Source organism: Apus apus, chromosome 6, assembly GCF_020740795.1.
Source record: "Apus apus isolate bApuApu2 chromosome 6, bApuApu2.pri.cur, whole genome shotgun sequence".
Lineage (NCBI taxonomy): Eukaryota > Metazoa > Chordata > Aves > Apodiformes > Apodidae > Apus > Apus apus.
The window spans coordinates 27,788,008-27,812,515 of NC_067287.1; the positions used below are offsets into that span (position 1 = coordinate 27,788,008).

General features: G+C 38.3%; 1 protein-coding gene across 3 annotated transcripts in view; it reads right to left on the reverse strand.

Annotated features, from left to right (window-relative positions):
* The window catches only part of BMPR2 (bone morphogenetic protein receptor type 2), a 108,579-nt gene that overhangs the window by 7,400 nt on the left and 76,671 nt on the right, over window positions 1-24,508 (reverse strand). For 2 of the 3 annotated variants that reach the window (XM_051622845.1, XM_051622844.1), the window contains exons 4-12: window positions 19,962-20,072; window positions 19,371-19,462; window positions 17,638-17,868; window positions 12,657-12,771; window positions 10,869-11,029; window positions 8,971-9,118; window positions 7,886-8,022; window positions 4,074-4,246; window positions 1,738-3,017 (exon numbers count right to left, since the gene is read on the reverse strand). In XM_051622845.1, coding sequence (XP_051478805.1) covers window positions 1,738-3,017; window positions 4,074-4,246; window positions 7,886-8,022; window positions 8,971-9,118; window positions 10,869-11,029; window positions 12,657-12,771; window positions 17,638-17,868; window positions 19,371-19,462; window positions 19,962-20,072 — 2,448 coding nt within the window. Of the gene's footprint in view, window positions 1-4; window positions 344-1,737; window positions 3,018-4,073; window positions 4,247-7,885; window positions 8,023-8,970; window positions 9,119-10,868; window positions 11,030-12,656; window positions 12,772-17,637; window positions 17,869-19,370; window positions 19,463-19,961; window positions 20,073-24,508 lie in introns of those variants that run through there. The other variant, XM_051622846.1, reaches the window with a different exon arrangement.

The window sequence follows — 24,508 nt, forward strand, 5'->3', positions numbered from 1 at the left end:
AACAACAACAACAAAACATCAAACAAAACAAACAAAAACCAAAAACAGAGTAGAAAATAGTATTACAAGGAAGGTAAGATGAGATGGGAGAGATCAGGGTTGTTACTCATGCAAAACAGAACAAAAGAACAAAATCTTATCACACAAAAGTAACTGTGTGGCAGAGGCATGTCAGGTATATCAACTAGAGTAGCTGCCACCAAAACAAGGGGTCAGATTCTGTTCTCTGTCAGAAATTACTTCACTGAAGTAATTTGTGTTACCTTGAATGCACATGGCATCAAACAGCAGAATCAGCATTTGACATTTGAGGGGCTTTTGCAATCATAGAATCTTATATTACCTGTAATAGGAGGTACAAAAAAATGTCGCTACTATAGGATGGCAAAGGCTAAAGTTTTAAAGCATAATTAAATCATAGGTGCCCTAATTCTCCTTCACCTGGCAAAGCATTTCACCTGGAGACAAAATGGTCCGTTCTCTGTTGAGATCCTAAGTCAAGATTTGGGACTTTGGGTTGCAAAACTGATAAAACCCATTTTATTAATGATAAAATTTCAGCAGTCAAAATCTAATTGTTAACAAACCTTTCACTTTATACAACCTTCAAACTCTTTCCTTTAACTTAATCTTCAATTAAAGAAAGCTGCTGCAATAATGTTTTTTTTTACCTCAATAAGATTTCAACTCATGTCAACACGTTAAGAAAAAAAATTGAGCTTTCCTACCTAAAAGGAAGGTTTCAGTATTCCACTGCTGAATATTCAACTACATTTCTTGAAAGATATGTTCTGGTTTGTTTCTAAACCTTTTCTTTCCAAACATGCCTGGCACTCCAGTAACACAGCGACTATCTAAACAGAGCCAGAAGTTTGCAAGCACCTGTCAAAGACTACAGTGGATTCTGAAAATACATTATCTCAAAAACGCACACCAGGCGGCCTTTCCAACAGCTCCAACAGGCCCAAAGTGAGACTCAGAGGATGTAACTAATTTAACTAGGTTATTACATTTTTACTGTAAAAAGGGAAGCCCCATTATAACCTCTTAGATCTTTAGCCATAAAACTTTTAAGGTAATTATTCCGAAGGAGTCTATTAAAATCAATTCCTTCTCTAAGTACTTTAACAAATTTTTAGTATGCACAGGGTAAGCTGATGAAGGACTGAAATAACTGTTGGAGATCAGACAGCAAAGTAGAGAATGCCTGACATTCCATCTAGGCTGGTCTAATACAGCAAAATCAGGTGCTTTAAAAGTAATTATGCATATAAGTATTTATTTTAATAAATTATTTTAATCAATGAATCTTGGAGTCAGCTACTCTTAAGAGAATGAAGAAAAATAAGGAAAAGTTGGTATAACACGCCCCTGAAGGAAGAAATAGGAAGCTTTTTCATTATGCTTTGCAGCTGCCAAGATAGGTGCCTTCCAAGGAATAATGAAAGTTAGAAATTTCTCCCTTCCTACTGCCAGAGTAGACAGGGTTATTAGGGGACTGATTTATTCCATGTATGTGGAAGAAAGATAGTGACCTAATGTGCTGGAGTTGATGGAGTCAGGACTTTATTGAGAAGACTGAAACTGTGCTAGTAGAAATTAAATTTATATGGGATTTAGTAAGTATGCTTTGAGGAAGGACAGGAGAGACTCAAGTATTTTCTATTCAAGCAGATACGTGCAGTTATTATGTAAAAAAACTGTCAGGGAAACTGTTCATGTCCTGCAGGCACTTACACTGCAAACTACTGCTATCCAAACTATTTGTGGCCGATAGATCCAGTGAATTAGGCCTCTGTGCTCTTCTAGTCTGGGTCTGCCCAGGATTTCTCACTACATTCTGCATACTGACTGTAGCTGTGTCTTGCACTGAACAGGGATTACTGTTGTTGTTATTGGCATTTGTTCGGCCATTATCCAGTGGTCGCTCTCTCCTGTCTACTAGGCGGTCCAGAACACCTTCATCATGGCCAACCTGCTGCTCCCGCCTCAACAAGGGCTCATGCTCGTCAGGGCTTGAATTAATATTCAGACGACTATCCTCTCCACTGAACTGGTTCTGAAGCATCTCCTGGGCCCTCTGTGCTACCGAGCTGGCTGTCTGGCCAGATGGCACTGTGCCATTGGCATACTGCGTTGTGCCAGCATGGGAGTTGATGCTGTGGCCTCTCCCAGCCACTCCGTTCATAGTAACTGTCACGACATGAGGTTCTGCAGCATTGATAGTGTTCATCTTGGCAACGCCTGTTTCCACTTGCTTCAAGTTTGATTTGTGCTTGCCACCAAATTTTAACCGTGGCTCTTTTGTTGAATTTTTGGTGTTCAGGGGGAGGCTAGTAGGCCTCTTCGGAAGGTTCTGTTGCTTAGGTAGAGGATAGACCTGAGAAGATGGGACATCTGGAATCAAACATGCTTGACCATTGCCAGCCTGTGTAAAGTCCTGTTGTCCTGTCACCTCTACTGCAAGTTTTATCAGTGGATAAAGCAAGCTGGAACTAGTGCTGCTGAGTGGATCTGGCCCACTAAACTGCTTAAGTGAATGTTCCATCAGGTTCTCATCAGAGCTTTCTTTCAGGTTCTTATCCACTTCTTTAGGATCCAGTTTATTTGTCTCTAGGTCCTCCTCTGTTAGCTGCAGACAAACAGGGGTGGGCCCACCTGACTGCATGACATTTGCAGTATGTAAGTTTGTTTCATCCGAATAAGGCATTTCGGAAATGGTGGTCATGCCAGTGCTAGGAGTGAGCCCAGTTGTATTGGTGGTAGTGGTATTGGTGGACAAACTGGTGACACTTGTCTCAGGACTAGGGATGCGAGCTTGTGCTTGCTGCCGCTCATAGTTAATGGAGTTTCTATTCTTTTCCCCTGAAGTTAATGGTGTAGTGGACATTGAATGTTCAGAAGAAATGTTCTTCACTATGCTGTCAGTGTGGTGGATGGAATCTTCAATGTAGGAAGAGGAAGAGTAATCTGGATATGGCCTTATCTTTGATACACGCCTATGATGCGACAGATTCCTTCAAGAAAAAATAAGTGATATTAAGATCATATATGTAAAAATCACCCCATATTATAAAGCCTCAAATTAAAGACAGCTGAGAGTCTTTCAATTTCTTTTCATGCATAAACTAAGGACAGATACAGTACAAACTGAGATCCTTCAGTAACTTCCTTAAAAAATCCTGGGTAGCAGAAAATTGTTTTACTACGACAGCAATTTTATCATGGATGCTGTTTATACAACTAAGTCAGGTAACAGTCATTTTCTGCTATTTGCCCAATATGCTATTTGTCCAGTTCACTGCCAAGGTGCTGCTCTAGTTGCAAAGATGTGATGCTGAAGGAGGGCTACAAGAACTCAACACACAAGATGGAGAAAGTGATGCTGGGAAAGTCTCAATGTCTTAAACCATGAGAAATTATTATTTCAACAATGTAGTTATTCTATGATTTGAATATATTTTTTTCATTACAATAAGCACTGCTACATACAACAAAAACACTCTTATCTCACATCCAGATATCTAGTGTATACTATAGTACCAATGTCACTTCTGCAAATTCTTACTCCCTCTGGATCATATACAAGCAAAGAACATACAGCATCTCCCTCACCAGGGTCAGAATGACTTAAATGATGGCCCTGTAGCTAACTGAAAAGCTATAGGTTTGAGACTTGGTGATTTCCTGAACTCATATTGCCTGCAAACTTAGTTTTTAGAAGAACATTTTAAATAGAAGTTTTATGCAGTACTTAGCAAGTGTCCTTAAAGACAATTCATTGTCACTTCATATCTGTGCAAGCCTGTGGACAAAAGGCCCCTCTGTGAGAAGTACAATTGTTTACATAAAAGGTGCCTGAATTCTGGGGACACACAGGAGATCTTAAGAACAAAGCCATCAGGATCATGTCTTACAATTATCCATATGCAGACTAGCTCATGTGACACACACCCACTTCAAGGGTGCAGAAATGTAAAGCAAGCAGTGTGCTCTAGCTTTCTTCCTGGACTGAGCTGAACATTGCATTGGGCATTCACTGCTGACCAAAACCAAATGTTCTCTTGTCTTACCGCTCATTTTGCATGGCAGTTGACATAGGATTGACTGTTGGACTAACTGATTTATTTCTCTCCCAAATCATCATGAGTTCTGCCATCCTCTCCTCAGCACATTGTGCTGTTAGTCGAGCTTCAGCATCTTGATCCCAACAGTCTTCAATTGTTTCTTTAAGTGACCTCACAGCCTGCCAGGAGACAAAAAAACAAAACCACTTCATCTGAAATTATTTTCCCTTTATATTCGGCTTCTGATTTACGATTTAATGACAGCATTCTGTATGTGTGAAAATAGTTACATGCTGGTAAGAAAGACAAATGGAAGATACACAGTTTCATTAGAAGCTCTTTTACCTTAAAAACAGTGATATGCCAGACTAGTATCATACGTCACATACACACCAACTAGGAACAAAACTATTTAGAAAAGGCTACATTCACCATTGTTCACACAACCTTCAGCCAGCCCTCTGATGTTACACATACTCAGCTCACTCTCTCTGCCTTATGGAAGCTGTGTGTTGAGGACTGGTGATATTCTGGAAATTCTGTCATTGTTACCCTCACAATTCAGCTTATGGTCCCTGTCTTGCTTCCCTGCACTGTATGCAAATAACACAGACTTGCTCATTTCACCATGCTTTTCTTCCTCTGTTCACTACTGCAACATCCAAATGTCTCCTAAATGTCAGTAAATTTTACTGCATTATGGGAGGAGATTATTGCTGCCCTTGTTTTGCAGATGGAGAAACAAGAAACAGACACACTTTCCTGGGTTCACACTGTGGGGTGAATGGTGCAGTCAGAATTGGAGCGCAAGACCTCCAAAAAGTGCTGCCATATGGTCAGAGACCTGGAAAGGAGACAACTGAAATTACAAGCACTGAACACTTCAGCTTCCACTGTGTCCGGAGCACAGAAACCAGGCAGACATTTATTGGCCCCTGCTGCCAATCTATGGCTCATGGATAGGATATGATTTGCCCAAATATCTCACATCCACAGCCCAGCTTTAACTTCTCCAGCACCAATAACTGTGTGTAAGTCCCAGCTGGGCAGTAAGATGTTCAGCAGGCCCTGCTGACTGCCTCTTTGCCAGAACTGCTTTGTTCCCTTCCGGCAGGCAAAGTCAGGACTAGCTCTGCAGACTAGCCAAGAGCTCCTCGCATGCAGCGTGGGCTCCTGGCACCGCTTACATCTGGCAAGTCACTGCTCTTAGTGATGCAGCCATGGCTGTGCACGTGGGGATGAGCTCCCACACTGGCAAATCTCTTATCTTCCTTCCCACAGCAGATCAAAGAGGGGCTAAGCAACTACACCCCTCTTAGCTAAGGGACATGAGTCTAAAAGCACCCTCAGGGACAATGACTGGATAGTGTACTGGATCTATTTTCTCTCCCAGAATAAAAGCCTTCATTTGATTGTTAGGCACAGTGACACTGATTTAATCACAATTTAGACTTATCCCTAAATCAGTGGACACCCCAATTGCCTGTCTCATCCCTTTGTAAGACTCTCCCCTACAGGTTTCAAGAGCAGTAGATTTAAACTGTGTTTAATTTAATATTGTCTCTCTTCTAGCAGATCCTCTCCTTTTGATGTTTTAAGGGTCATGAAAGGAACACACTGATGACTGCATGTTTAACAAAACTGAAGTTCTAGATCTTCACACAGTAATGTGTTTTCTATTAATTCCAGGTTCAAAGAGAGATGTGTACTAAAATGCACTATTTAGAAGTTCTAGCACTCATAAAAATGGTAGAAGAGAGAGGAAAGCTGCATTATTCTATGAATATCTTTCAGTCCTGACCTTTGAAGTCAAGCTTGGGCCCTGCTTTGGCAAATAAGTCAAGAATGCTGCTAACATCCCAGCTCAGTTTATAGCCCTGGAATTATTTTATATACATCATCTGCTCAAATTGTTGATATATACTGTGAAAAACCATACTGCTAATCAAGGGCTGTATCATAACACGTATGTTCAAGAAGCAGACTAAGACTGCATAGGTATTAATAAATTTAGGATTCCAAATATTTTGAGTACCATAGTTATGTGACGTAAACAATAAAATATTGCTTTGTATTTCTCAAATGAAAAGGGCAAATATATTCCTCTAATAGATCAATTTGCATGGAAGTATTGTAATCCAACACGTCAGCATAGCTTTAAATAACAGACAAAAGTCTTTTATCCTGTGCATTAGATACAGGAGGTTAGGAACTCAGTCCAATGTGAGGTTATCTGGAGTTGTGGTATCTCCCCTACACCTAGACTGGCACAAGGTGGAACAGGTTGTTTGATACCTATGAAAGAATGACCGAGTGTTTATTCTTCTTTTCTCTTGAAGCAAAAGTGTAGATGCATCCTTAGAGGTCGACTTACTATCATTCTTATTCTGAATTAAAAAAATAAATAAATCACTGACAACACAAAGAATGTGTTAGGAAGTTTAACTATAGAGATCATTACTAGCTCAGTGTCTAATAATGCTCGAATCTTACCAATTTGTTAGAACATAATCAACATGTAAAATAGTAGTCTGCAAAACAAAACCTTTTGGAACTATTTTACTTGTAACTGATCTTCAAACACAAATGTCAAGCTTGCTTATTCTTCCAACGCTGCATTTGCCAACATGGCTATAGTTAAAACAGTTGCTGCTTGATTGCCTATGTAGTTTGGGCATGGATTTTAAGTTTTTTTTTCTTCTGCCCCTCCAAGAGTGGCTGGCCAAAATGGTGTAATAAAAGAACCTCTCTATGAAGCTCTCAACTCAGCTCTAACATGTTTTACAACAGTCTTATTACTGCAGGCTATGTTCCTCTCTGAAAACGGTTTCATACATATTTACAAGTACCAGCACAGATGAGGCCTTAGGCTCCCCATTATCTATCTGCACAGTAGCTACGTACTTATCAACTAGCAAAGTCTCTAAAGATTGAAGGGCATAATTTCAGCAAGGGAAAATATCCTTTTAAATAAGAATAAAATGTGTCACTTTCATAAGCTATTTAAGCTTAAACAAGTTACCGTGTATCAGGTGGAAATCAGTAACTGCATTTCACTTTGCCTGTAATAAAGCCAAACAACCCCCCACCAAGTTAAGGGGACTGGCATTACCTCACCCTTGCTGCAGATGAAAGCAAACACACAGACTCTTACCAGAGTGCAGCTGACTTGCCAGAACTTGTTGGCCTGCAGCATAAGCAAGGCTCTAAGCCATAGCTATACTAATTCAAAACAACAAAAAACATTACTATGCTTACAGTCTTGAAAATAAAAATTGGAGACCAAAATGAAGCCAAATAAAATTTCTAATGTAGTTTATAAGAGTGTCTGCAAATTCTGAGGACTATACAGCTTAAGAAAAAGTTTATTACAATGTTTATAGATTTCAGTTTTGAAAGAGTGTATTTACATTTTTGCTAACTATTTTAGGGTGTTATTAGATTATAAGATGTCAAATGGCAGAAAAGGCCTTTATGTTTCTTATCCAGGACACAGATTACATACAGGCACTTCATGCATGATACTACAGATAATATCTCACAATTAATGTAACAAGTCATATTCTGTGCGTTACACTTCAGCATCTGATAATAATCATAGTATTTTTCCTTAAAAGAAAATCTAGCTTTCGTGTCAATGGCTTTCTAAAAACTAAATTCAACATTTAAGAAGTCTAGACAGAAGCAGCTCCCAATCCTTAAATACTAACAAGAGTTTTTTATAAGTACGTATTAAAAAATGGCTTTTAAGAGATGAGTATGCCCTATAGCTGGTTAAAAAAATAAATGATAGTTTCTTTGAAAAAATTGTATCTCACCAGGCTGTTCTCCTTCCATGCTTCTGGGAATTTTGGTCTTTGCTTCTCTCTAGACACCAAGACTTGCATATCTTCAAAAGTGGGATGGTTTCCAACTTCTGTCTGGAAAGCCATCTGGTACTCTGGCACAGACTCCCCTGTTAGCAAAAGAAAGAAAGAAAAACAGTCATGGATTAAAAAGCAAAGCAACGGCTTTCAGGTGATGAAAGGTAGTATCAAATGTGCTGTCTACCGAGATGTTCTCCACATTCCCCCCCGAAGTCTAACTTCACAAAAAAAAAAAAAAGCTGAATGAACTGCAAATGAGTAAGTGTTGTTCAGCAACCTCTCAAAGGACAGCAACTTCAAACTTTGCTGGCTGAGTGGCACATTCAGAATGTCTTAGAGCCTGAGGATGACACCTAATTTCTGTGAAATGTTGCTAACTGAATATATTAATGTACATCATTTGGGAGGAAGCTCAGCTAGATTACAAGTCTCTGCACACAAAGTGCAGCTGTTTGACTACAGAGGGAACGCTGCAGGCCAGATTAACTCTATATATTTTATCTTGGTGAGAAGATGGTGCTTGTGCCACAATCTCATGTTAGATTTTAAAAGTCAAATTCTTCGTTATATGTTGCAGATATGGAAGAATTCCCTGAATTTTCAATGTCACTAGCATAGATAAAAGTACAACTGGCTAAAGGTTACACTAAGTCACAGCACTTTCTCATCCATTCGTTCACAAAGGAAGTCTGAAAGACACATTAGGCACATTCATAATTTCTAAAAACTGAAAGTATTGCCATTGCCATCAGCCCATCTCTCAGTGTTTGTAAACAATAGCAATAATAACAACACTTAAATTGCACTTACCATGAAGCCTGCAAACTGCTTCAACAGGTAATTTACAGTCTTTCAGCATGAGCCATGCTTTACACCCAAATACACTACTGACAACAATGATCTTGAACGCTAGATGGCACCGACTTAATGCCAAAAACAATTGAGAAAATTATTTCCCTTCTTCGCTTTAAAAAGCTATGGCTTATTGCTGGTACCATTTTCTACTACTACTATTTTCTTCCAGTTCTTCTAGTTACCTGGGAAGAGGTCTGTACACCTCATAAATATCTCCCAGTAGATAAGGCCTAGTGCATACATATCTACTTGTTTCAAAGCAGATTCACAGTCCCTCAAGTTCACCGCTCCTTCAAGGACTTCGGGGGCCATATAGCGGATTGTACCAACCTGGGAAAATATAAAATCAAAACTTCAAATCAGGAGGCAATTTCCAAATTCAATTTATTATAGAGATTATTTTTTTAATACCCTACTTTGGCCATTTTCTACAGTTAAGGAAAACTGAGTTTTCTTCTAATCAATGTCCTCAGCTTCTAGAATCTTACCAGGAGCCCAGTCATAATAAAACCCTTCCCCTACTCTGTCACTTTTTTTTATGTACCAAAGTAAAATAATTTTGTGCCTTACTCAGTGTTCTCGTATACAACATGATATAGCAGAAATGTTTCTTTTTCCTGAAATTACTCTGTTAAACATTACGGTATGTATCATAATGGAAGTGGATGCTGCTGAATCAGGAAGTTGTTCTTGTTATTCCTAAACTGTCAGGAAGGCTCTTCTACATCTTCCTTGATCAAAGGTTATTAACAGCCTTGTAAAATAACTATTCATTTCCACCAGGAAATGTGTTAGATTAGAGCAATCACTTCTAAGTACTTGTAGGACAGTATTTTGTCACAGGACAATCCATAACCCTGCATTTTAAACAGTGGTTCCCCTGTTTCTTTGTTCTGTAAGGGGAGATCCATAAAGAGAACCTGTGCACTAGGTATTATTGATGTAGCACTTGATTTCTAAGGGAAGCTGATTAGCACTGCAAAACACATTCTCTGAATGAAATTCAAAGTTTTTCTGTAAAAGTACAAAGATGACAGATACACTGAAATATTAGACTTTCACTCGTTGTTTAAAATATCTCACTCTATTTCAGTAGTCTATATTCAGGTGTCAATGTATTTATGCTTACACAAAAAGAAAACAACAATTAAAAACCCCCTCTCTGAATCCCAGCATCATAAAAAAGAAAGCTTAAGAAATCAGTTTCTTCTTTCTGCCTAGAATCCATTCTAACCCCCTCCTAACAGATGTTTTCTCAATCTGTTCCTTAAATTCATAGAATTATGCAAATTCTACACAGCCTTTCTCAGCTGTCCATTCCAGACCTTGGCTGCCTTCTACTGATTAGAAAGGTTTCTTCATAACTAACCTAAATTCTCATTCCTATAATGTAATCCCATTACCTCTTGTCCTATCCACACTGAATGAAAACAGTTTATTCCTTCCTCTTTGTAGCAGCTGTTGACATATTCAAAGACCTATCTCTGTCTTTACTTCCCTAAACAACCATCATTCTTTCATCTTTTCCCATAAGGCACTCTTTCAAGCATCCCCTGTTATTTTGTCCTTGCTCTTTCTCACTTAGTCCATGGTTTTCTGCATGTAGTTACTCTCCCAGATGTATCCTTTTAAAGTCTAGAAAAATTGCAGATGATACACAGATAAATGGTTGTAGGATGTAGAATGCAGTAAGTCTTTTATTTGGAAAAATCAGCACCAAAACCACCAAAGAATGTTTGGTCTTCAGTTAATTCTTGCACTAAAAGACTGAAGGGACCTGTACCACATCATTACAAACAACATGGCAACCAAACCTACATTGCATCTTCTCATATCTCACACAGAAAACTTCAGTGTCCAGGGCTGTCAATCTATAAAAATGCTAAGTATGTTTTTGAGTGTTTTGAGAATAAACCTATCAAGGTTCCAGCCACTTCTCACCAATATTGCAGCAATTCCCCTTACAGGATTGTACCACCTTAACATTCACCTTGTAACAACACAAACAACTATTTCTCAGTGTTGCTTCTGTACTAATTTGTCTTCCTTTATACACTGATTTATCTTCAACTGTACTTACCTCACTAATGGCTGCATTATCTTCCTCACCTGGGCGGACCAGTCTGTTTCCAGTTAACTTCATGGAGAGTCCAAAATCACTAATTACACATGTTCCATCATTCTTTACCAGTACATTGCGGCTGTTCAAGTCACGATGGGATATTGCAGGCTTGTAATGGTCTATTTGAACATACAGAAGTGCTTGTTATTATTTGAGCAGTTCTACTGTTTGGCAGAATGAGAGAACCTCATTATGACTCCTCAGCTTTTAGAAACATAAAATCAACTTATCTTTCAGAAGCTAACATTCTAGCTTCCTTATAATGAGCACCACAGTATGCTATCTATAGAAAATCGACTGGCATTCAGAGTTTCTCTGTTATCTATACAATGTATTAGACTACTGCTATATACCAGTTTTAGTGTTTGCAAACAAGCTTCTTTCCAAGGGATATTTCAGCATTATTTTGGCAGGGGAACCATCGTTTACCTAAGCACAGACCTGCTGCCACAGCCCTGACAGCCATTCCAAATGCTCTCATATCCACACTCCTGTGTCAAATACAGCACCAACTATTTATATTATGATTGGAATTGGCACCTATTCAGAAGATATGTAGACAATATTATTCCAGAGAGTCTGAACACGTTCATCTCGCAAAGGATCTGGTCTTCTCTGAAGAATAATCTCAGTTGTTCCTGGTTTATATGCCATTTATTTTGTTATTAAACCAGCCAGCATTGTAGAACCAGTTTTACAGCAAAATTTATTCTACCCCATGAGTTCCTTCCTAGCATTCACAGACCAGCCTATGTCTGGCTCTTCTTTATGATGGAAGGTTTACACATTTTTTGGCTGCTAACGGACACACCTGTCTGCACATTTCTAAATGATCAAGTTAAGATGATAGCTGCAGTTTCAGTGGCACAGGAATACTGATTTAGGTATTTTCAGCCTTGCATTTTAACAGCATCTTCAGTTGTCATTCTTTGCTAGAGTTGATGCTTAACATTTGAGATATAGTTTGCAATTTTAATCCAAACATTAGCACCTTAACATAGAATTAATGTTCCTGTCCTTTTACTTACTGCCAAAAACCTAACGCTTCAGTGCCAGGCCATATTCTGCAGCCTGACATAGCATATATCTCAGATTATCTGCTTTAGAATCATGATACTTCAGCTGCTGAAATGTTGGCCGAAGTACACAAGCAGATATAAAGATATAAATCAACATGTTGTCACATCCAGTGCTCTAATAAAACACTAAAAAGCTCATTTATCAGTATCATTTTTACACAGCAAAGACTGGGACCATACCCTTAGACAAAAATCAAGAGATGAAATAAATGAAACTACAGTTGAGTTAGAAGATTTCATTATTTCTCTTTGGGTATAGAGTTCACACACAAACTAACAATTGCTTTGGTGATTTGTGTCTGAACTGCAAAAACAAACAGAACAATCCATCTGTTTGCTCTCTGCTAGACAGACATTCAATGCTTCAGGTCTTCACTAGTCTGTTGCCATGATACAGCAGCACTGCAGAACTCTGCCTCCTTCTCTTGCCTTTCTCTGGGGCTCTGCTGGCTCCTACTCCACGTTTTCATAGAAGACGCATAGGGCACAGCCCACAACATGGGATTTTTCAGAAGGAAAGAACATATCAGAAGTTCTGAGTAATCTCTATTTGCATGCATTATTTCCTACTCACTGTATTGTCACAGAGAAGAAAGAAAGGCAGGAATCTACTACCTGATAGAAGTAAGAGCATCTTTAACACTTTGGCATCCCTTCCCGGCCTTACCTCCTCGAGGTAGCTCGGTGTGCAGGTACGCCAAGCCCCTTGTTATAGAGTGTGCCAAACGACAGGAGCTCACCCAGTCACTTGTATGAAGACTCAAATATTTGCATAGAGAACCCTAAAACCAAACCAAAACAAAAAAAAAGCACTTAAAATCTTTATGAGAGTTTGTTTTATCCATTGCTCCTGAAAGGCAGAATCCTGCAGCTGCTTGCGTATTGACCCAAATGTTCTAAAACATAAGACTGGACCACAGTTTCATTGATTTGTAGTGCTGCCATTTGGTTTATCTGAAGAAGCAGAACAGAAAATTTATCACAAAATAACAGAGACTGTCTTTAGGAATAATTATATTAATTAATGAAAGCATAGCATGCACTTGTTTCATTCTTCCAAAAGTCTTGTTGAGCAACAGAAGACAACATAATAGCCTGGGCTACTAAATAGTGGTCTTTAAATCATTAGCACTTAGAGAAGAATACTCAGCATCTCTCACTGGCATCTTCCCTGCTATAATCTATTTATATATCTAAACAAAAAAACCCAAAGACAATTCAGAATAGGAGTGAGTCCACACACACTGAAGAAACAGGAAAAAATGATTGTAATGTTCCCCTCTTATTGAAAGGAGGTTGAAAGTGAAAAATGGGGGATTTTTTAGTAATTTGTGGTGGAATCTCCAAGAAAACCATAAGGTTGTAAATTATGATACTTAAGATATCCTAGAAACCATGAATACTATCAAGAGACAGATCCCGCAAACTATCATAACTTTGAGAAGTTTTTATGTATGTAGTCCCCACTGACACCACACTCAGTCTAGACAAACTGAACCCCTACACATGACAAACAAGTCATCCATACATACTATGATAGGATGTTCCTTTATGACTACAAACTACCCTGGTTTTGCCTATTTAAGTCTGTAACCTGAAAGGTGGACTAATGTGTAACACCTTATCATTGCCCCAGCTAAAACCACTTTATTGCAAAATGAGTCCTGTAACATCTTTGTCAGCGATAGGGACAGGGGAATAGAACGCACCCTCAGCAAGTCTGCGATGACACCAAACTGTGTGGTGTGGTTGACACCCTGGAGGGAAGGGATGCCATTCAGAGGAACCCTGACAGGCTGGAGAGGTGGGCCCACGACAACCTCCTGAAGTTCAACAAGCCAAGTGCAAGGTCCTGCACCCGGGTTGGGGCAATCCCAAGCACAAATACAGGCTGGGGGAGAATGGATCAAAAACAGTCCAGAGGAGAAGGACTTAAGGGTGATGATGGACAAAAAGTTCATCAGGAGCCAGCAATGTGTGCTTGCAGCCCAGAAAGCCAACTGTGTCCTGGGCTGCATCAAAAGAAGTGTGGCCAGCAGGTCAAGGGAGGTGATTCTCCCCCTTTACTTGGCTCTCATGAGACCCCACTTGGAGTACTGCATGCAGCTCTTAAGTCCCCCACATAAGAAATATGGAGCTCTTGAAGAAAGTCCAGAAGAGAGCCACAAAGATGATCTGAGGGCTGGAGCACCTCTCCTGTGAAGACAGGCCAAGAGAGTTGGGGTTGTTCAGCCTGGACAAGAGAAGGCTCTGGGGGGACATCACAGTGACCTTTCAATACCCGCAGGGGGCCTACAGGAAAGCTGGGGAGGGACTTTTTTCAAGGGCTTGTAGTAAGAGGACAAGAGGTAATGGATCAAAATTGGAAGAGGGGAAATGTAGGTTAGATATTAGGAGGAAATTCTTTAGTGTGAGGGTTGTGAGACATTGGAACAGATTGCCCAGGGAAGCTGTGGAAGCCCCACCCCTGGAGGTATTCAAGGACAGGTTGGATGGGACTTTGAGCAACCTGATGTAGTGGATGTCCTTGTCCATGGAGGGAGGTTGGAACTAGATGATCTTTAAGGTCCCTTCCAACCCTAGCCATTCTATGATTCTATGAACATGTGGTTCAAAGACATCTGGTATGTGCTATTTGAATGTATTTAGAGTCAACTTTCAGGTGCATAATGTATGCACAGCTCAGATGGAGGCACACAGAAACAATAATTTAAAATAACTGAATCACTGGACATTTTTTTAATACTAGAAGTAAAACTAAGTTCTTGACACTCCTTAAGAGAATTACTGAATCCTATCACTTTTCAGTCGGCCTGTACAGAACAAGGAACCCATAAACACATAATCTCTCTGGTAAAAACACAGACCAAATGTCACTCATACAGGTTCACAGGAGCATTCTTTTTCATTGTTTAACATGCTGCTACATGAACTTCAAATAGATTTTGGTAACTAAAAAAACCAAGCAAACAAACAAACACAACGCTGATAGTCTACCTAGAACTGAAAAAAAAAAATTAAAAGTCTAGAACTCCTCTTTAAAGCTTTTTTTTAGAATACACACACTCTTATTAGCCTCCAACTCCGAGCAACTTGGGTGCAGTTACAATTTTCTTGGCTTAGGGGGTTGAGATTCCAGCCCAGCCACAGTGTGTCTGGGAGACGCTCACTGTAGAAAAATCTAAAACCAACTTCAAGACCTTTCTGCTGCAGAGCTTGCTAGCCACCAGATATTTTTTAAGCTAGCTGAGGGTTTTGATGTTATGCTCTTAGTGAAGTCCAGTGTAAATGACAACTACAAAAAGTTTTGGTCAAGATTTAGAGAGAGATATAAATTTGTAGTAAGATTATTCTTGTCAGAGTCACAAGTTACATGTTAAATTGGGGACATTTGTTCTGATTATAACTTTTTATTAAATCAATGTTTTTGTTTTAACAATAATAAGATTCTAGTATGTGTTTTACAACAGTTTTTCTATTGTAAAAAGACAGGAATGTCTGACTACTGTGGGGACAACTCTACAGCTATTACTTATTTCCTATGACATCATCCCTTACAACTTACTTCTTATTCACCTGCACACCTCAGAGTACTAGGACAACAGCATATTAATTAATAAATACATGTATCTTTCCTTTTATTAATTGCTCACCTACTTTCTTTGGTCTGAAAGCATGTTTGGATAATAACAGAATTTGGGTCAAACCTATCCGGTCTTGCTTTCACAGAGACAACACCAAGAACCATTTTCTGTGTGAAAATTTTCTGGTTTGTGTGTTCCTATTTCCAAGGAGGAATGATTTCAAGGGAGAATGATATTTTTGATGGGGAGTATTTCACCTGAACATCTTATATGGGTTACTCCTTACTGAAGTGAGATTTACGGGCCCAGTATGAACAGTGCAATTCCCTTTTAGCAGGGCTGCCACAGCAAGGTTCCTTCTCTGCTGTTAGCTCCACGTGCAGGAGAGAACAAAGGCTCACTGAATTAAGGATCACACTGTGCATTAATTACACATGCTGTGCACTTTTTCCAATGACTTCCAAACCACCAGTGGATTGATTTTAGACTAATCTTGCTGTTCTTAATACCATATTGAAAAAGAATCTGATAATGATGTTATAAGCCTCATCTGTGCATTTAATCAGATTGTTAACAGATCCTGTTTATATAAGCAACAAGACACAATTTTCAGTCAAATTACATTTCAGCTGAAAATCCTTTCATTTGAGAAAACAGCAAAACCAGATCACTGTTAGACAGTTATACTATGCCCTCCCAGAAGCCAAATACTTGCTTGATTTCACCTAACTCAATTAGTTGAAAATAAGCCTACTCTTCCAGAGCAGGCCAGACCAGACATGCTTTGCCACTCTCCATCTAGTAAGGGCAGAAATGAGATTTTCAATGGTCGTTCATATTCTCTGCAATCTCTTCCTAGATGCCTACCTCTTACAAGCTGGTATGATCAAGTGTGTTCTCACTCAGAAGTTTCAGTTAATTCTTTATGTATTTGTGAAGTGCTATGTCCCCTTAATTTGCATATATATTTAGATATTTATATACATGTATGCATTTAACTTTAAACACAAATACGTATGTAAGGCCTCAACCATCCTAAAGGAGAGGCCATCGTTACTGCTACTTATACTGTTATGTTTATTTTGCTACTCAAATAAGCAGCTTTTGTCCTTCTGTCCCCAAAACGAATCAGGATCCAACCATCACCTTCACACACTAAATACAAGTTTGCTTACTTGAGACCAAAAAGCTTATTAAAAAATAATTTAACTGAGAAGCTATTCCTTTGCCATACAGAAACCCCCCCCCAAAAGACAAACGGCAAAATGTAATTTTTTGCATTTTCATGTATGTAATCTGCCCATGTAAATGATATTTTATTATTTTTCATGAAAGCAATTCACATTTATGCTGTGTATTTTTAAAATATCTTTTTTTCTATGCATGCATATCTCGCACACACAGAGCATTAGGAACTCAAACCAAGAAATTTGAGGGATTAAGCATTCCGTTATCTAAGAAGATTGAAGATACAGTTCTGGAAAGTAAGGCTGCCTTCTTAAGACCTCTCCTGCATCATCAGTATATGGTACAGCAAAATAAATATGGTATGCCACAGAAAACTTCAAAGAAAATAAGATTAAAAGGTAACATGATTTATAGTACCACAAACTAGTCTTGACAGTGATACTGGAACTATTATGATTCATTGTAAAAAACCCAATATGTACAGCTACTGAATGAGGACATTGCTACAATAACTGAAGTATAGTACCAAAATGCTAAGAGGTTTTAAATGTATTATATTAAAGGAAAAACAATTCTTCAAATTCTGTCCTTGAATATTGCACAGTTGATTAAAAAAACCTGCATTACAACCAAGAGGAAATAGTACAGCCAAGAATTTGTAAGACTACATTTGGTAGCATGAACTGGGAAATCTTAAAGCATATTACAAATAAACCACAATAAGGTTAATTGAAATTGTAATTTATATGGATTATTTTTACATTATTGTGCAAGAAGCAGCAATGAAAAACACTGGCAAATACTGAAGTAGATCCTTTTTATGTGGCTGTTCTTAGGAATCTAAAGCAATCTGATTGATTACTTTGAAGCACTTACATTGGGGTAATATTCCATCACCAATAAATATTCCATTCGGCCATCAGCAGTGAATCTCTCATCCCCTACAATGAAGCGGGCAACGTTGTCATGTTCCATCAGTGGAATCCTGTAAATATTCCTCTCGTTGACAAAGTTCTGACGATTAGCAAAAGAAAACACTTTCACAGCAACTGGACGTTCATCTAGGGAGCCTTTATACACTGCTCCATATCGTCCCCGGCCAATCAACTGCAGAAAAATGCAAATAATTAGTTCATTAATAAATGAACACAAAATCCCAGTGTTCACTCTACAAAGATTGTATGCTGACTTTTATACTGACTTACACCGTAAAAAATAGTATAGTGAATATTTTGCATTGAAAACTAGAATTAAAATGCAGTCATAAAAGCTATTTTGGAACTGGACACTTCAGTATATGCCAACCTAGATCTTTCTAAATTGATCTGTAGTCTGAATACTCAGTAAATAAATCACAAATAATCTATTCAGCCATTTTACATACAGAATCAATAAAATCCATGTGTGTTGTGCTGCTAATTCTATTAACTTTTTATCTACTAAACACAGTTTTTATGTGATTAATTTTAATTAACTCCAGAGATGACAGACGTTAAGCTATACATTTTAGGTTTAGGAGAGCTTTATAAGGTATCATGTCAGACAGTCCTCCTAGTGGATTGTGAAGTGGCAAAGAGGCCCTTTAAGGTACAAACCTGGAATGTATTCTACCCACAGAGGTGTGAAAAAGCAAGCAGAGGTTAAGACAATTTGTTCTTCAACACCCTGTGACTAGAGGTGAGGACTCAGCTCCTTAGGATTTGAGAAAAAGGACAGAAGACCCTATAGCCATCTCTCCACCACCAAAGTCACTGCTTTTTCCAAGACTGCATACCAGTACGAGTAATTCTGGGGCTTTGCACACTTCTACAATGTGCATCCTTATACTCTTGAAAACTCTGCCTCAAGTACTTTTTTGTTGGCAGAAGGCATCCAGTCGTCTTTGCTGATTAGTCTGCTGTCACCATTAGCCCAGATCAAACTGCATCTGCAGCCTGCATCTCTAGGTGTGATTTCTAATGGGCAAAAAGAATAAAAGTAACACTTTCTGAATCTCTCTCAGGCATTCTACTGATTTTTTTCTGGCTAAAGGCATTTAAAAATTCCATGTAAGTTCTATCGAGCATACCAACTAAAAGCATAACATCTTGCAGTTTTCTGATGATACATCTAATACCAAGCTGAGTAGAAAGTTCTGGTTGGCTTCTAGTTGCCATGGAGATGGAGAGAACCCCGCTTGGAAGAATGACTCTATATAATTGCACCACCACTGAAACATTCTGTGCTATCTGCAGTAAATCCTGTATTCCAAGTGTTACTAAAGCATTTCAAATGACTACAGTAGGATACTGTATGTAAAGCAGTGTCATGCAATGCTGAAATACACATTTTGATTTCCCCTATTACCTCCCAGTGTTTAGTATTTTCTTCCCAAGGTAGAACATGTTCTAGGTAACACCAAAAACAGCTAACAAAACCAGGCAAAATGTAATGCAGTAACCTTTTTTTTTTTTCCCTTTTTTTTCTTTTCTTCTTTGAACTGTGATTTAGAAGAAAATACAACAGGAGCACCGATACATTTCTTTCTCTAACTATACCGGGGAGCTGATATGACCACAAGTGTTACATTGAATATAAATGAAGATTAAAAAATAGAATTGAAAGTTTACCTCCAACAACTTCAGATTATCCAGATCCAATGAGGGCTCTGATGTTGCTGCCTCCATCATGTTCATACTGTGCAAACCTTGCTTACGGTCTCCTGTGGAAGGGGTTAGGGAAGGAATCAGAGAGTCTCATTTTTTTGCCATGCTACAAGTGAACACAATATAACTTACCTGGGACTTGGCAGAAACACACATGGTAGGCAAGGACATAGCAAATTAAAGGAAGTCCTGTAAAATCTTCTCAGAGTTAGTAAAATCAGCAGTGAAGGTAGCTGATAGCTACAAACTTAAAGCTATCTGCTACACAACTACTTTGATAATTGGGTGCCACTGGCAGTAACTATTAAAGCATGTTCAAAACCTCACTTTAGCTGTGCTGAGCAGAGGATTTGTTGAAGAAAAATGGGTCCCAAAATGCCAGCTTGAAGAAACCTCACTGGACTGTTATGAAAGGGGTATCACAATAAAGCATAAGAGAGGAGGAAGGGGAGCATTATGTACAAATCCTATAATAGGGACTGGGGAGAACAGAAGACACAAATTTGAAAAATAGCCAAAGAACAATTAAAAAAAAATAGGGTCATCAAACCCTACCTGCAAGCATCCTGTATCCAAAGAACAGAGCAGCAATCAAAACAGCCAGTACAGACACAGATGCAAGGGCAATAACTATAGTCTCATCTCGATGAAAAGAATTAGAAGAATCTGAAAGAAAACAAGATGAAGACTCTTTATTTAAAAGGATCAATACTATAAAACATGCAATTGTTATTACAACTAGGAAAAAAAAAAAAGTACTCTGCATTGTAAAACATTGCACCAAACTCTTTTTCCTCTTAAAATCTAGGGATGGCACAAGCTGATCAGCTCAAACACAGCACACTCATCGGCAACTTTTCCCTGTCTTCCCTTGCCACCACAAAGAGAGGCACCAACAGCAGAAAGTTAATTTCTTTCTAGCTGGCAAAGTCCAGCACAGCCACAAAAGGCCATGGTGGCGTGGTCCTACTCTGCTATCTGTGCCTTAATCCAGTTTCCTGGTATGAACCTTTAGAAGTTTTTTTAAAGTATTTTTCCCAGAATGAAAAGCTCAAAAACATTTGCCAATAATGCTGGAAATGTGATGAATACTGAATGTTTTGTATTCAAATATCTACAACATACATTAGATACAAGTCTATTTGTGTAAATATTTCAAAATACTTTGGGGTTTTGATTTGTTTCATGTCAGTGCACAGATAATTTTTAGCGTAATTCTCACTCCTTAATTCACAAAAAGACAGACATCTCCACAGACTGAAGCAGAATATCAAGAAACCTGAAACAACAATAAACACTAAACAAAATCAAATAACTAGTTTTATTGAGCCTTTTTAAAAATAACATTTGATTTTTGTAAAATGTAAGTATCTTGCCTTTTTTTTTCCCCAGAGGGGAAAAAAGTTTTAATGAAAAAATTTGTTAGTGTCTTGAATGGTTAGATTAATGCTTCTTAACATCAACGTCAGACCCCAGTCTTACTTCTTGCAGGCATATAAAAATTCAGATGCTTTAATATAAAAATCTATTACTGCAGATATTCCTCTGATGTCAGAATCACTGGAATGTGGCACTACAACACCTCATTTATTCTGGCTTCAAAACCAAGTTTGGGAACTATGCTTAAACTTGTCTTACATACTGCTAAAAGTACTCCTTAGAAGATGGTAATGAGACCTAACTATGCTGAAACCACAAAATATAAAATGCACAGAAGACTTAAACATTTTGAGGTGAGAATGAAACAATTTATCCCAGTCTGCCCTAACTGAATAAACTGACAATTTCACTTTGCTTGAACTGCATATACAAGATTCACTTACTCCAGTTCCTAGTATGGATAGACATGAGAGAACCAGATAAGAAGAGAAAGCAAATTTAAAAGGCAAGTGTTTCCATTTTTAAACAACCATAATGGTAAGAGGAAATAATAAAAAGCTGGTAAAACAAAATACCAGACAGAGTTTCAGCTGTGATAGAAGTATTTGAAAAATCACCCACCAAAAAGAACAGAGTTCATATTTAATTAACCCTTTAAATTAGAGGGAGTTTGTGATAATCGTGATGCCATCAAATTTAAATTTGGTCCCTCAAAAGAAATACCATTACTACTGGTTTTGGTAAAACAAGTTTCACTAAGAAAATAAGCTATTACCACAGAGCACTGTACTGTGGAATAAGAGTTGTGACTTCCATTGCAATGAGATTAAAAGATATGCATTACAAGTCTAATCTAAATTATGAACTCAAAACATATACATGCATACAAATAACATACACATGTATACATATATATATATATAAAATAGCAAAACGTCATAAAGGAAACACATCATACAAAGCTATATGGCATATTACAGAAGTGTAAGAAGCTGAATACTTGCTGGCAGGGAAATTCTAATTTTTACTTCTGTATTTTTGTGAATGGAATTTACATTTTACTGGCTTACCTTTGAAAATATATATATTAAATGTGGTGGGGTTTTGCACCAGTTCAAGATAGTGCCTAGCATGTACTAAGAAAATGCAGGTTTTGAGGGGCTGGATTTTTTGCTGTAATATCAGCTGTAATTTCTTTGACCAGGCAACTACGGTGCAGCCATTTAACCTTTCCATTGCTAAAGATACAATCCTCGCTTCCACCACTGCATGTCAATGCTATCTAATGCCCAAGTTTGCTCTACCTCAGTTCTTCTAACACTCAAAGGGCTAGCAGCATGCCTCCATCAGGAGGGCCCTCCTCTACCTAGGAACAGGATTTTGCTGTTCCCCCACCCCTGGCAGGGCCCAAGGCAAGGGCAGCCGGAGTAACCCAGTCATGGAGCATGGACTGCACTGCCTCACTTGCTATTTCTCCTGTGCAACTCCTGTGAATGGGGGCATTATGCAGGCTGGAGAGTTAACTAAAAAATATTCAAATAAAAATGTTTTGTTCCGATCAGCAGTAGAAAAACACCCAGAGAAGAAGAATTGTTGCTTTCTCCTTCCTTGATGGCCCAGCCCTTCTGGGGGCTTTTTACCTCCAGTGGGCAGCTGTGCAGCCACCAGGTAATCTCAAAGAACTGCTGTCCTAGCCTTCAATAGGAAAAAACTGGTTTTTTGTTGTTTTTTTGTTTGTTTGTTTTTTTTTTTAAGGAGAGTTGTTTCTTAACAAACCCTAAATTGGCTCACCTTGAACAAATTTTTAAATCTTATAAACATTATTTTTAAATGTTGTCAACATTCCAAAAGCCAAGCCAGTCCAAAAGTGAGAGTTACTGCTTTCAGGTTGTTAAGCAACATTTATAAATTTAAGAATAAATAATTTCTTAATAAGGGTGACTGAACACTCAGTGAAGTGGTAACATGCAGATCAGAACAGCAAGAGTTGGTAAATGCTGCATATGACTGCCTGTCGTTTCCCAGCAAGGACAATTTTACTATCTTTTACTTGTAAATCTACAGTCAAAGAAAAGCACAAAACAGACACAATGACAAATAGCCCAGATGGCCTCCAAAACTGTGCAAAAAGTATTATTTCTATCTGCCCTCTATCTGCTTTGTATGACTAATAACTTCTGATGTGTCAGCTTATCCATCTTTCTTAAATAGAACAAAAAAGGATATGTTACCTATTGACCCAATTTTTAAACCTTCCAAAGCTCAACAAGACTCTTATTAACCAATTCAGTTTTCCAATCCATCTCTTTCTTTGGAGGTATTTAAACTTTAGCCTTTTATACCAGCTGCTGATTTGCCTTTAAATACTTAGGTGAGAAATGCTAACAAAGGCAAAACCAGACAAGACCTCTCAAGGCATTTGTGGCTATTCATATTTCCTTTTATCTACTTTTATATTACATAGGCACACAAGCCATATTCTTCGTTATTATTTGGAGAAGCATCTTAACTATGTCACCAAAAGGAACATCAGTGTGGGTCAACAGAAGTCATTACTGACATTTCAGCAAGGCAATTTTAAAATAAGAATGTAAAATACACATGTATACAAACACTTTTCCATGTTTTCTTCCATAACTTACAGTCCCATCTGAAATAACCACAATCCCTTTAGATTAGGAAATTCAACATTAAAGTTTATTTTATATTACACTTCCTATCAGTAGCTCTAGATGCATCGCAGAGCTCAAACAAAATTTTCATAAGCAAGACCTTGTTGGTCTGAAACTGTGAACAACCCCATCCCCAAATCAGTGGACCCTTCTTTTAAAGTTTATTTACATTGACAAGACACCTGCCCTACAGCTTCAGTAGTTTTTCATCATGTTGTAGTGTGAACTGACTTCTAACATGCACAAGTAGTATTCAACAATCTCACTTGAGTTTTTGGGATAGTTACCAGTATTTGGGTATTTCTTTAGTAACATATACAAGCTGAATGAAAAAGCAGCTGTCCAACAATGGCTTCAAAATTCAGAGCAGGAAGGTATCTCGATATTATTCCCAAACCAATATATAGCATTAAAAAAAATTGCATATCTGAGCAGAATTAGTTGCAGACTCTAGAAAATTCAATGATTAAGGAGTTGACTGCTGAGCCAAATTCTACCCACACTTGTACGCAGAAGTTGTCAGCAAAGCTTCCTCAAGTTTCTGTTACTGTAACTGAAAGCAGAGGTTAGTGTAGCTGCTTGTTTCACTGCTATTTATACGTTAGGTTTTTATTTCCATCTTCAACTTCAGCTCCCTGATCTAAAACAGTATCTACCAAAACAAAAAATTCAAACCAACAGAAAATCTTGTATGGCCTGGAAAACCTTAGGAGCCAACTTCTTATCCCACTTGGATGGAAAAGCAAGATCACCCACCGCTCACAGAGCTACCAACTCTTCAAGCAGCAAAATGACACCCACTTCTGTCTCAAGACACTTCTGCCACTAATTCCGACACTAGTCAACATTTTTCTGAAGTCCACTAATCCTGTCACAAAGAAATGTCACAGTCATTGTCCTTTTTTTTTTTTCTTCTTTCTTTTTTTTTTCCTCTTTTTTTCTTTTCTTTTTCTAAACAAAGCATGACTCATTAAAAGAGAGACGACCTCCTCCTGGTTACGAAAAAGCCTCCGCTCCCAGAAGCACCCTGACTTCACCATCAATAAGGAG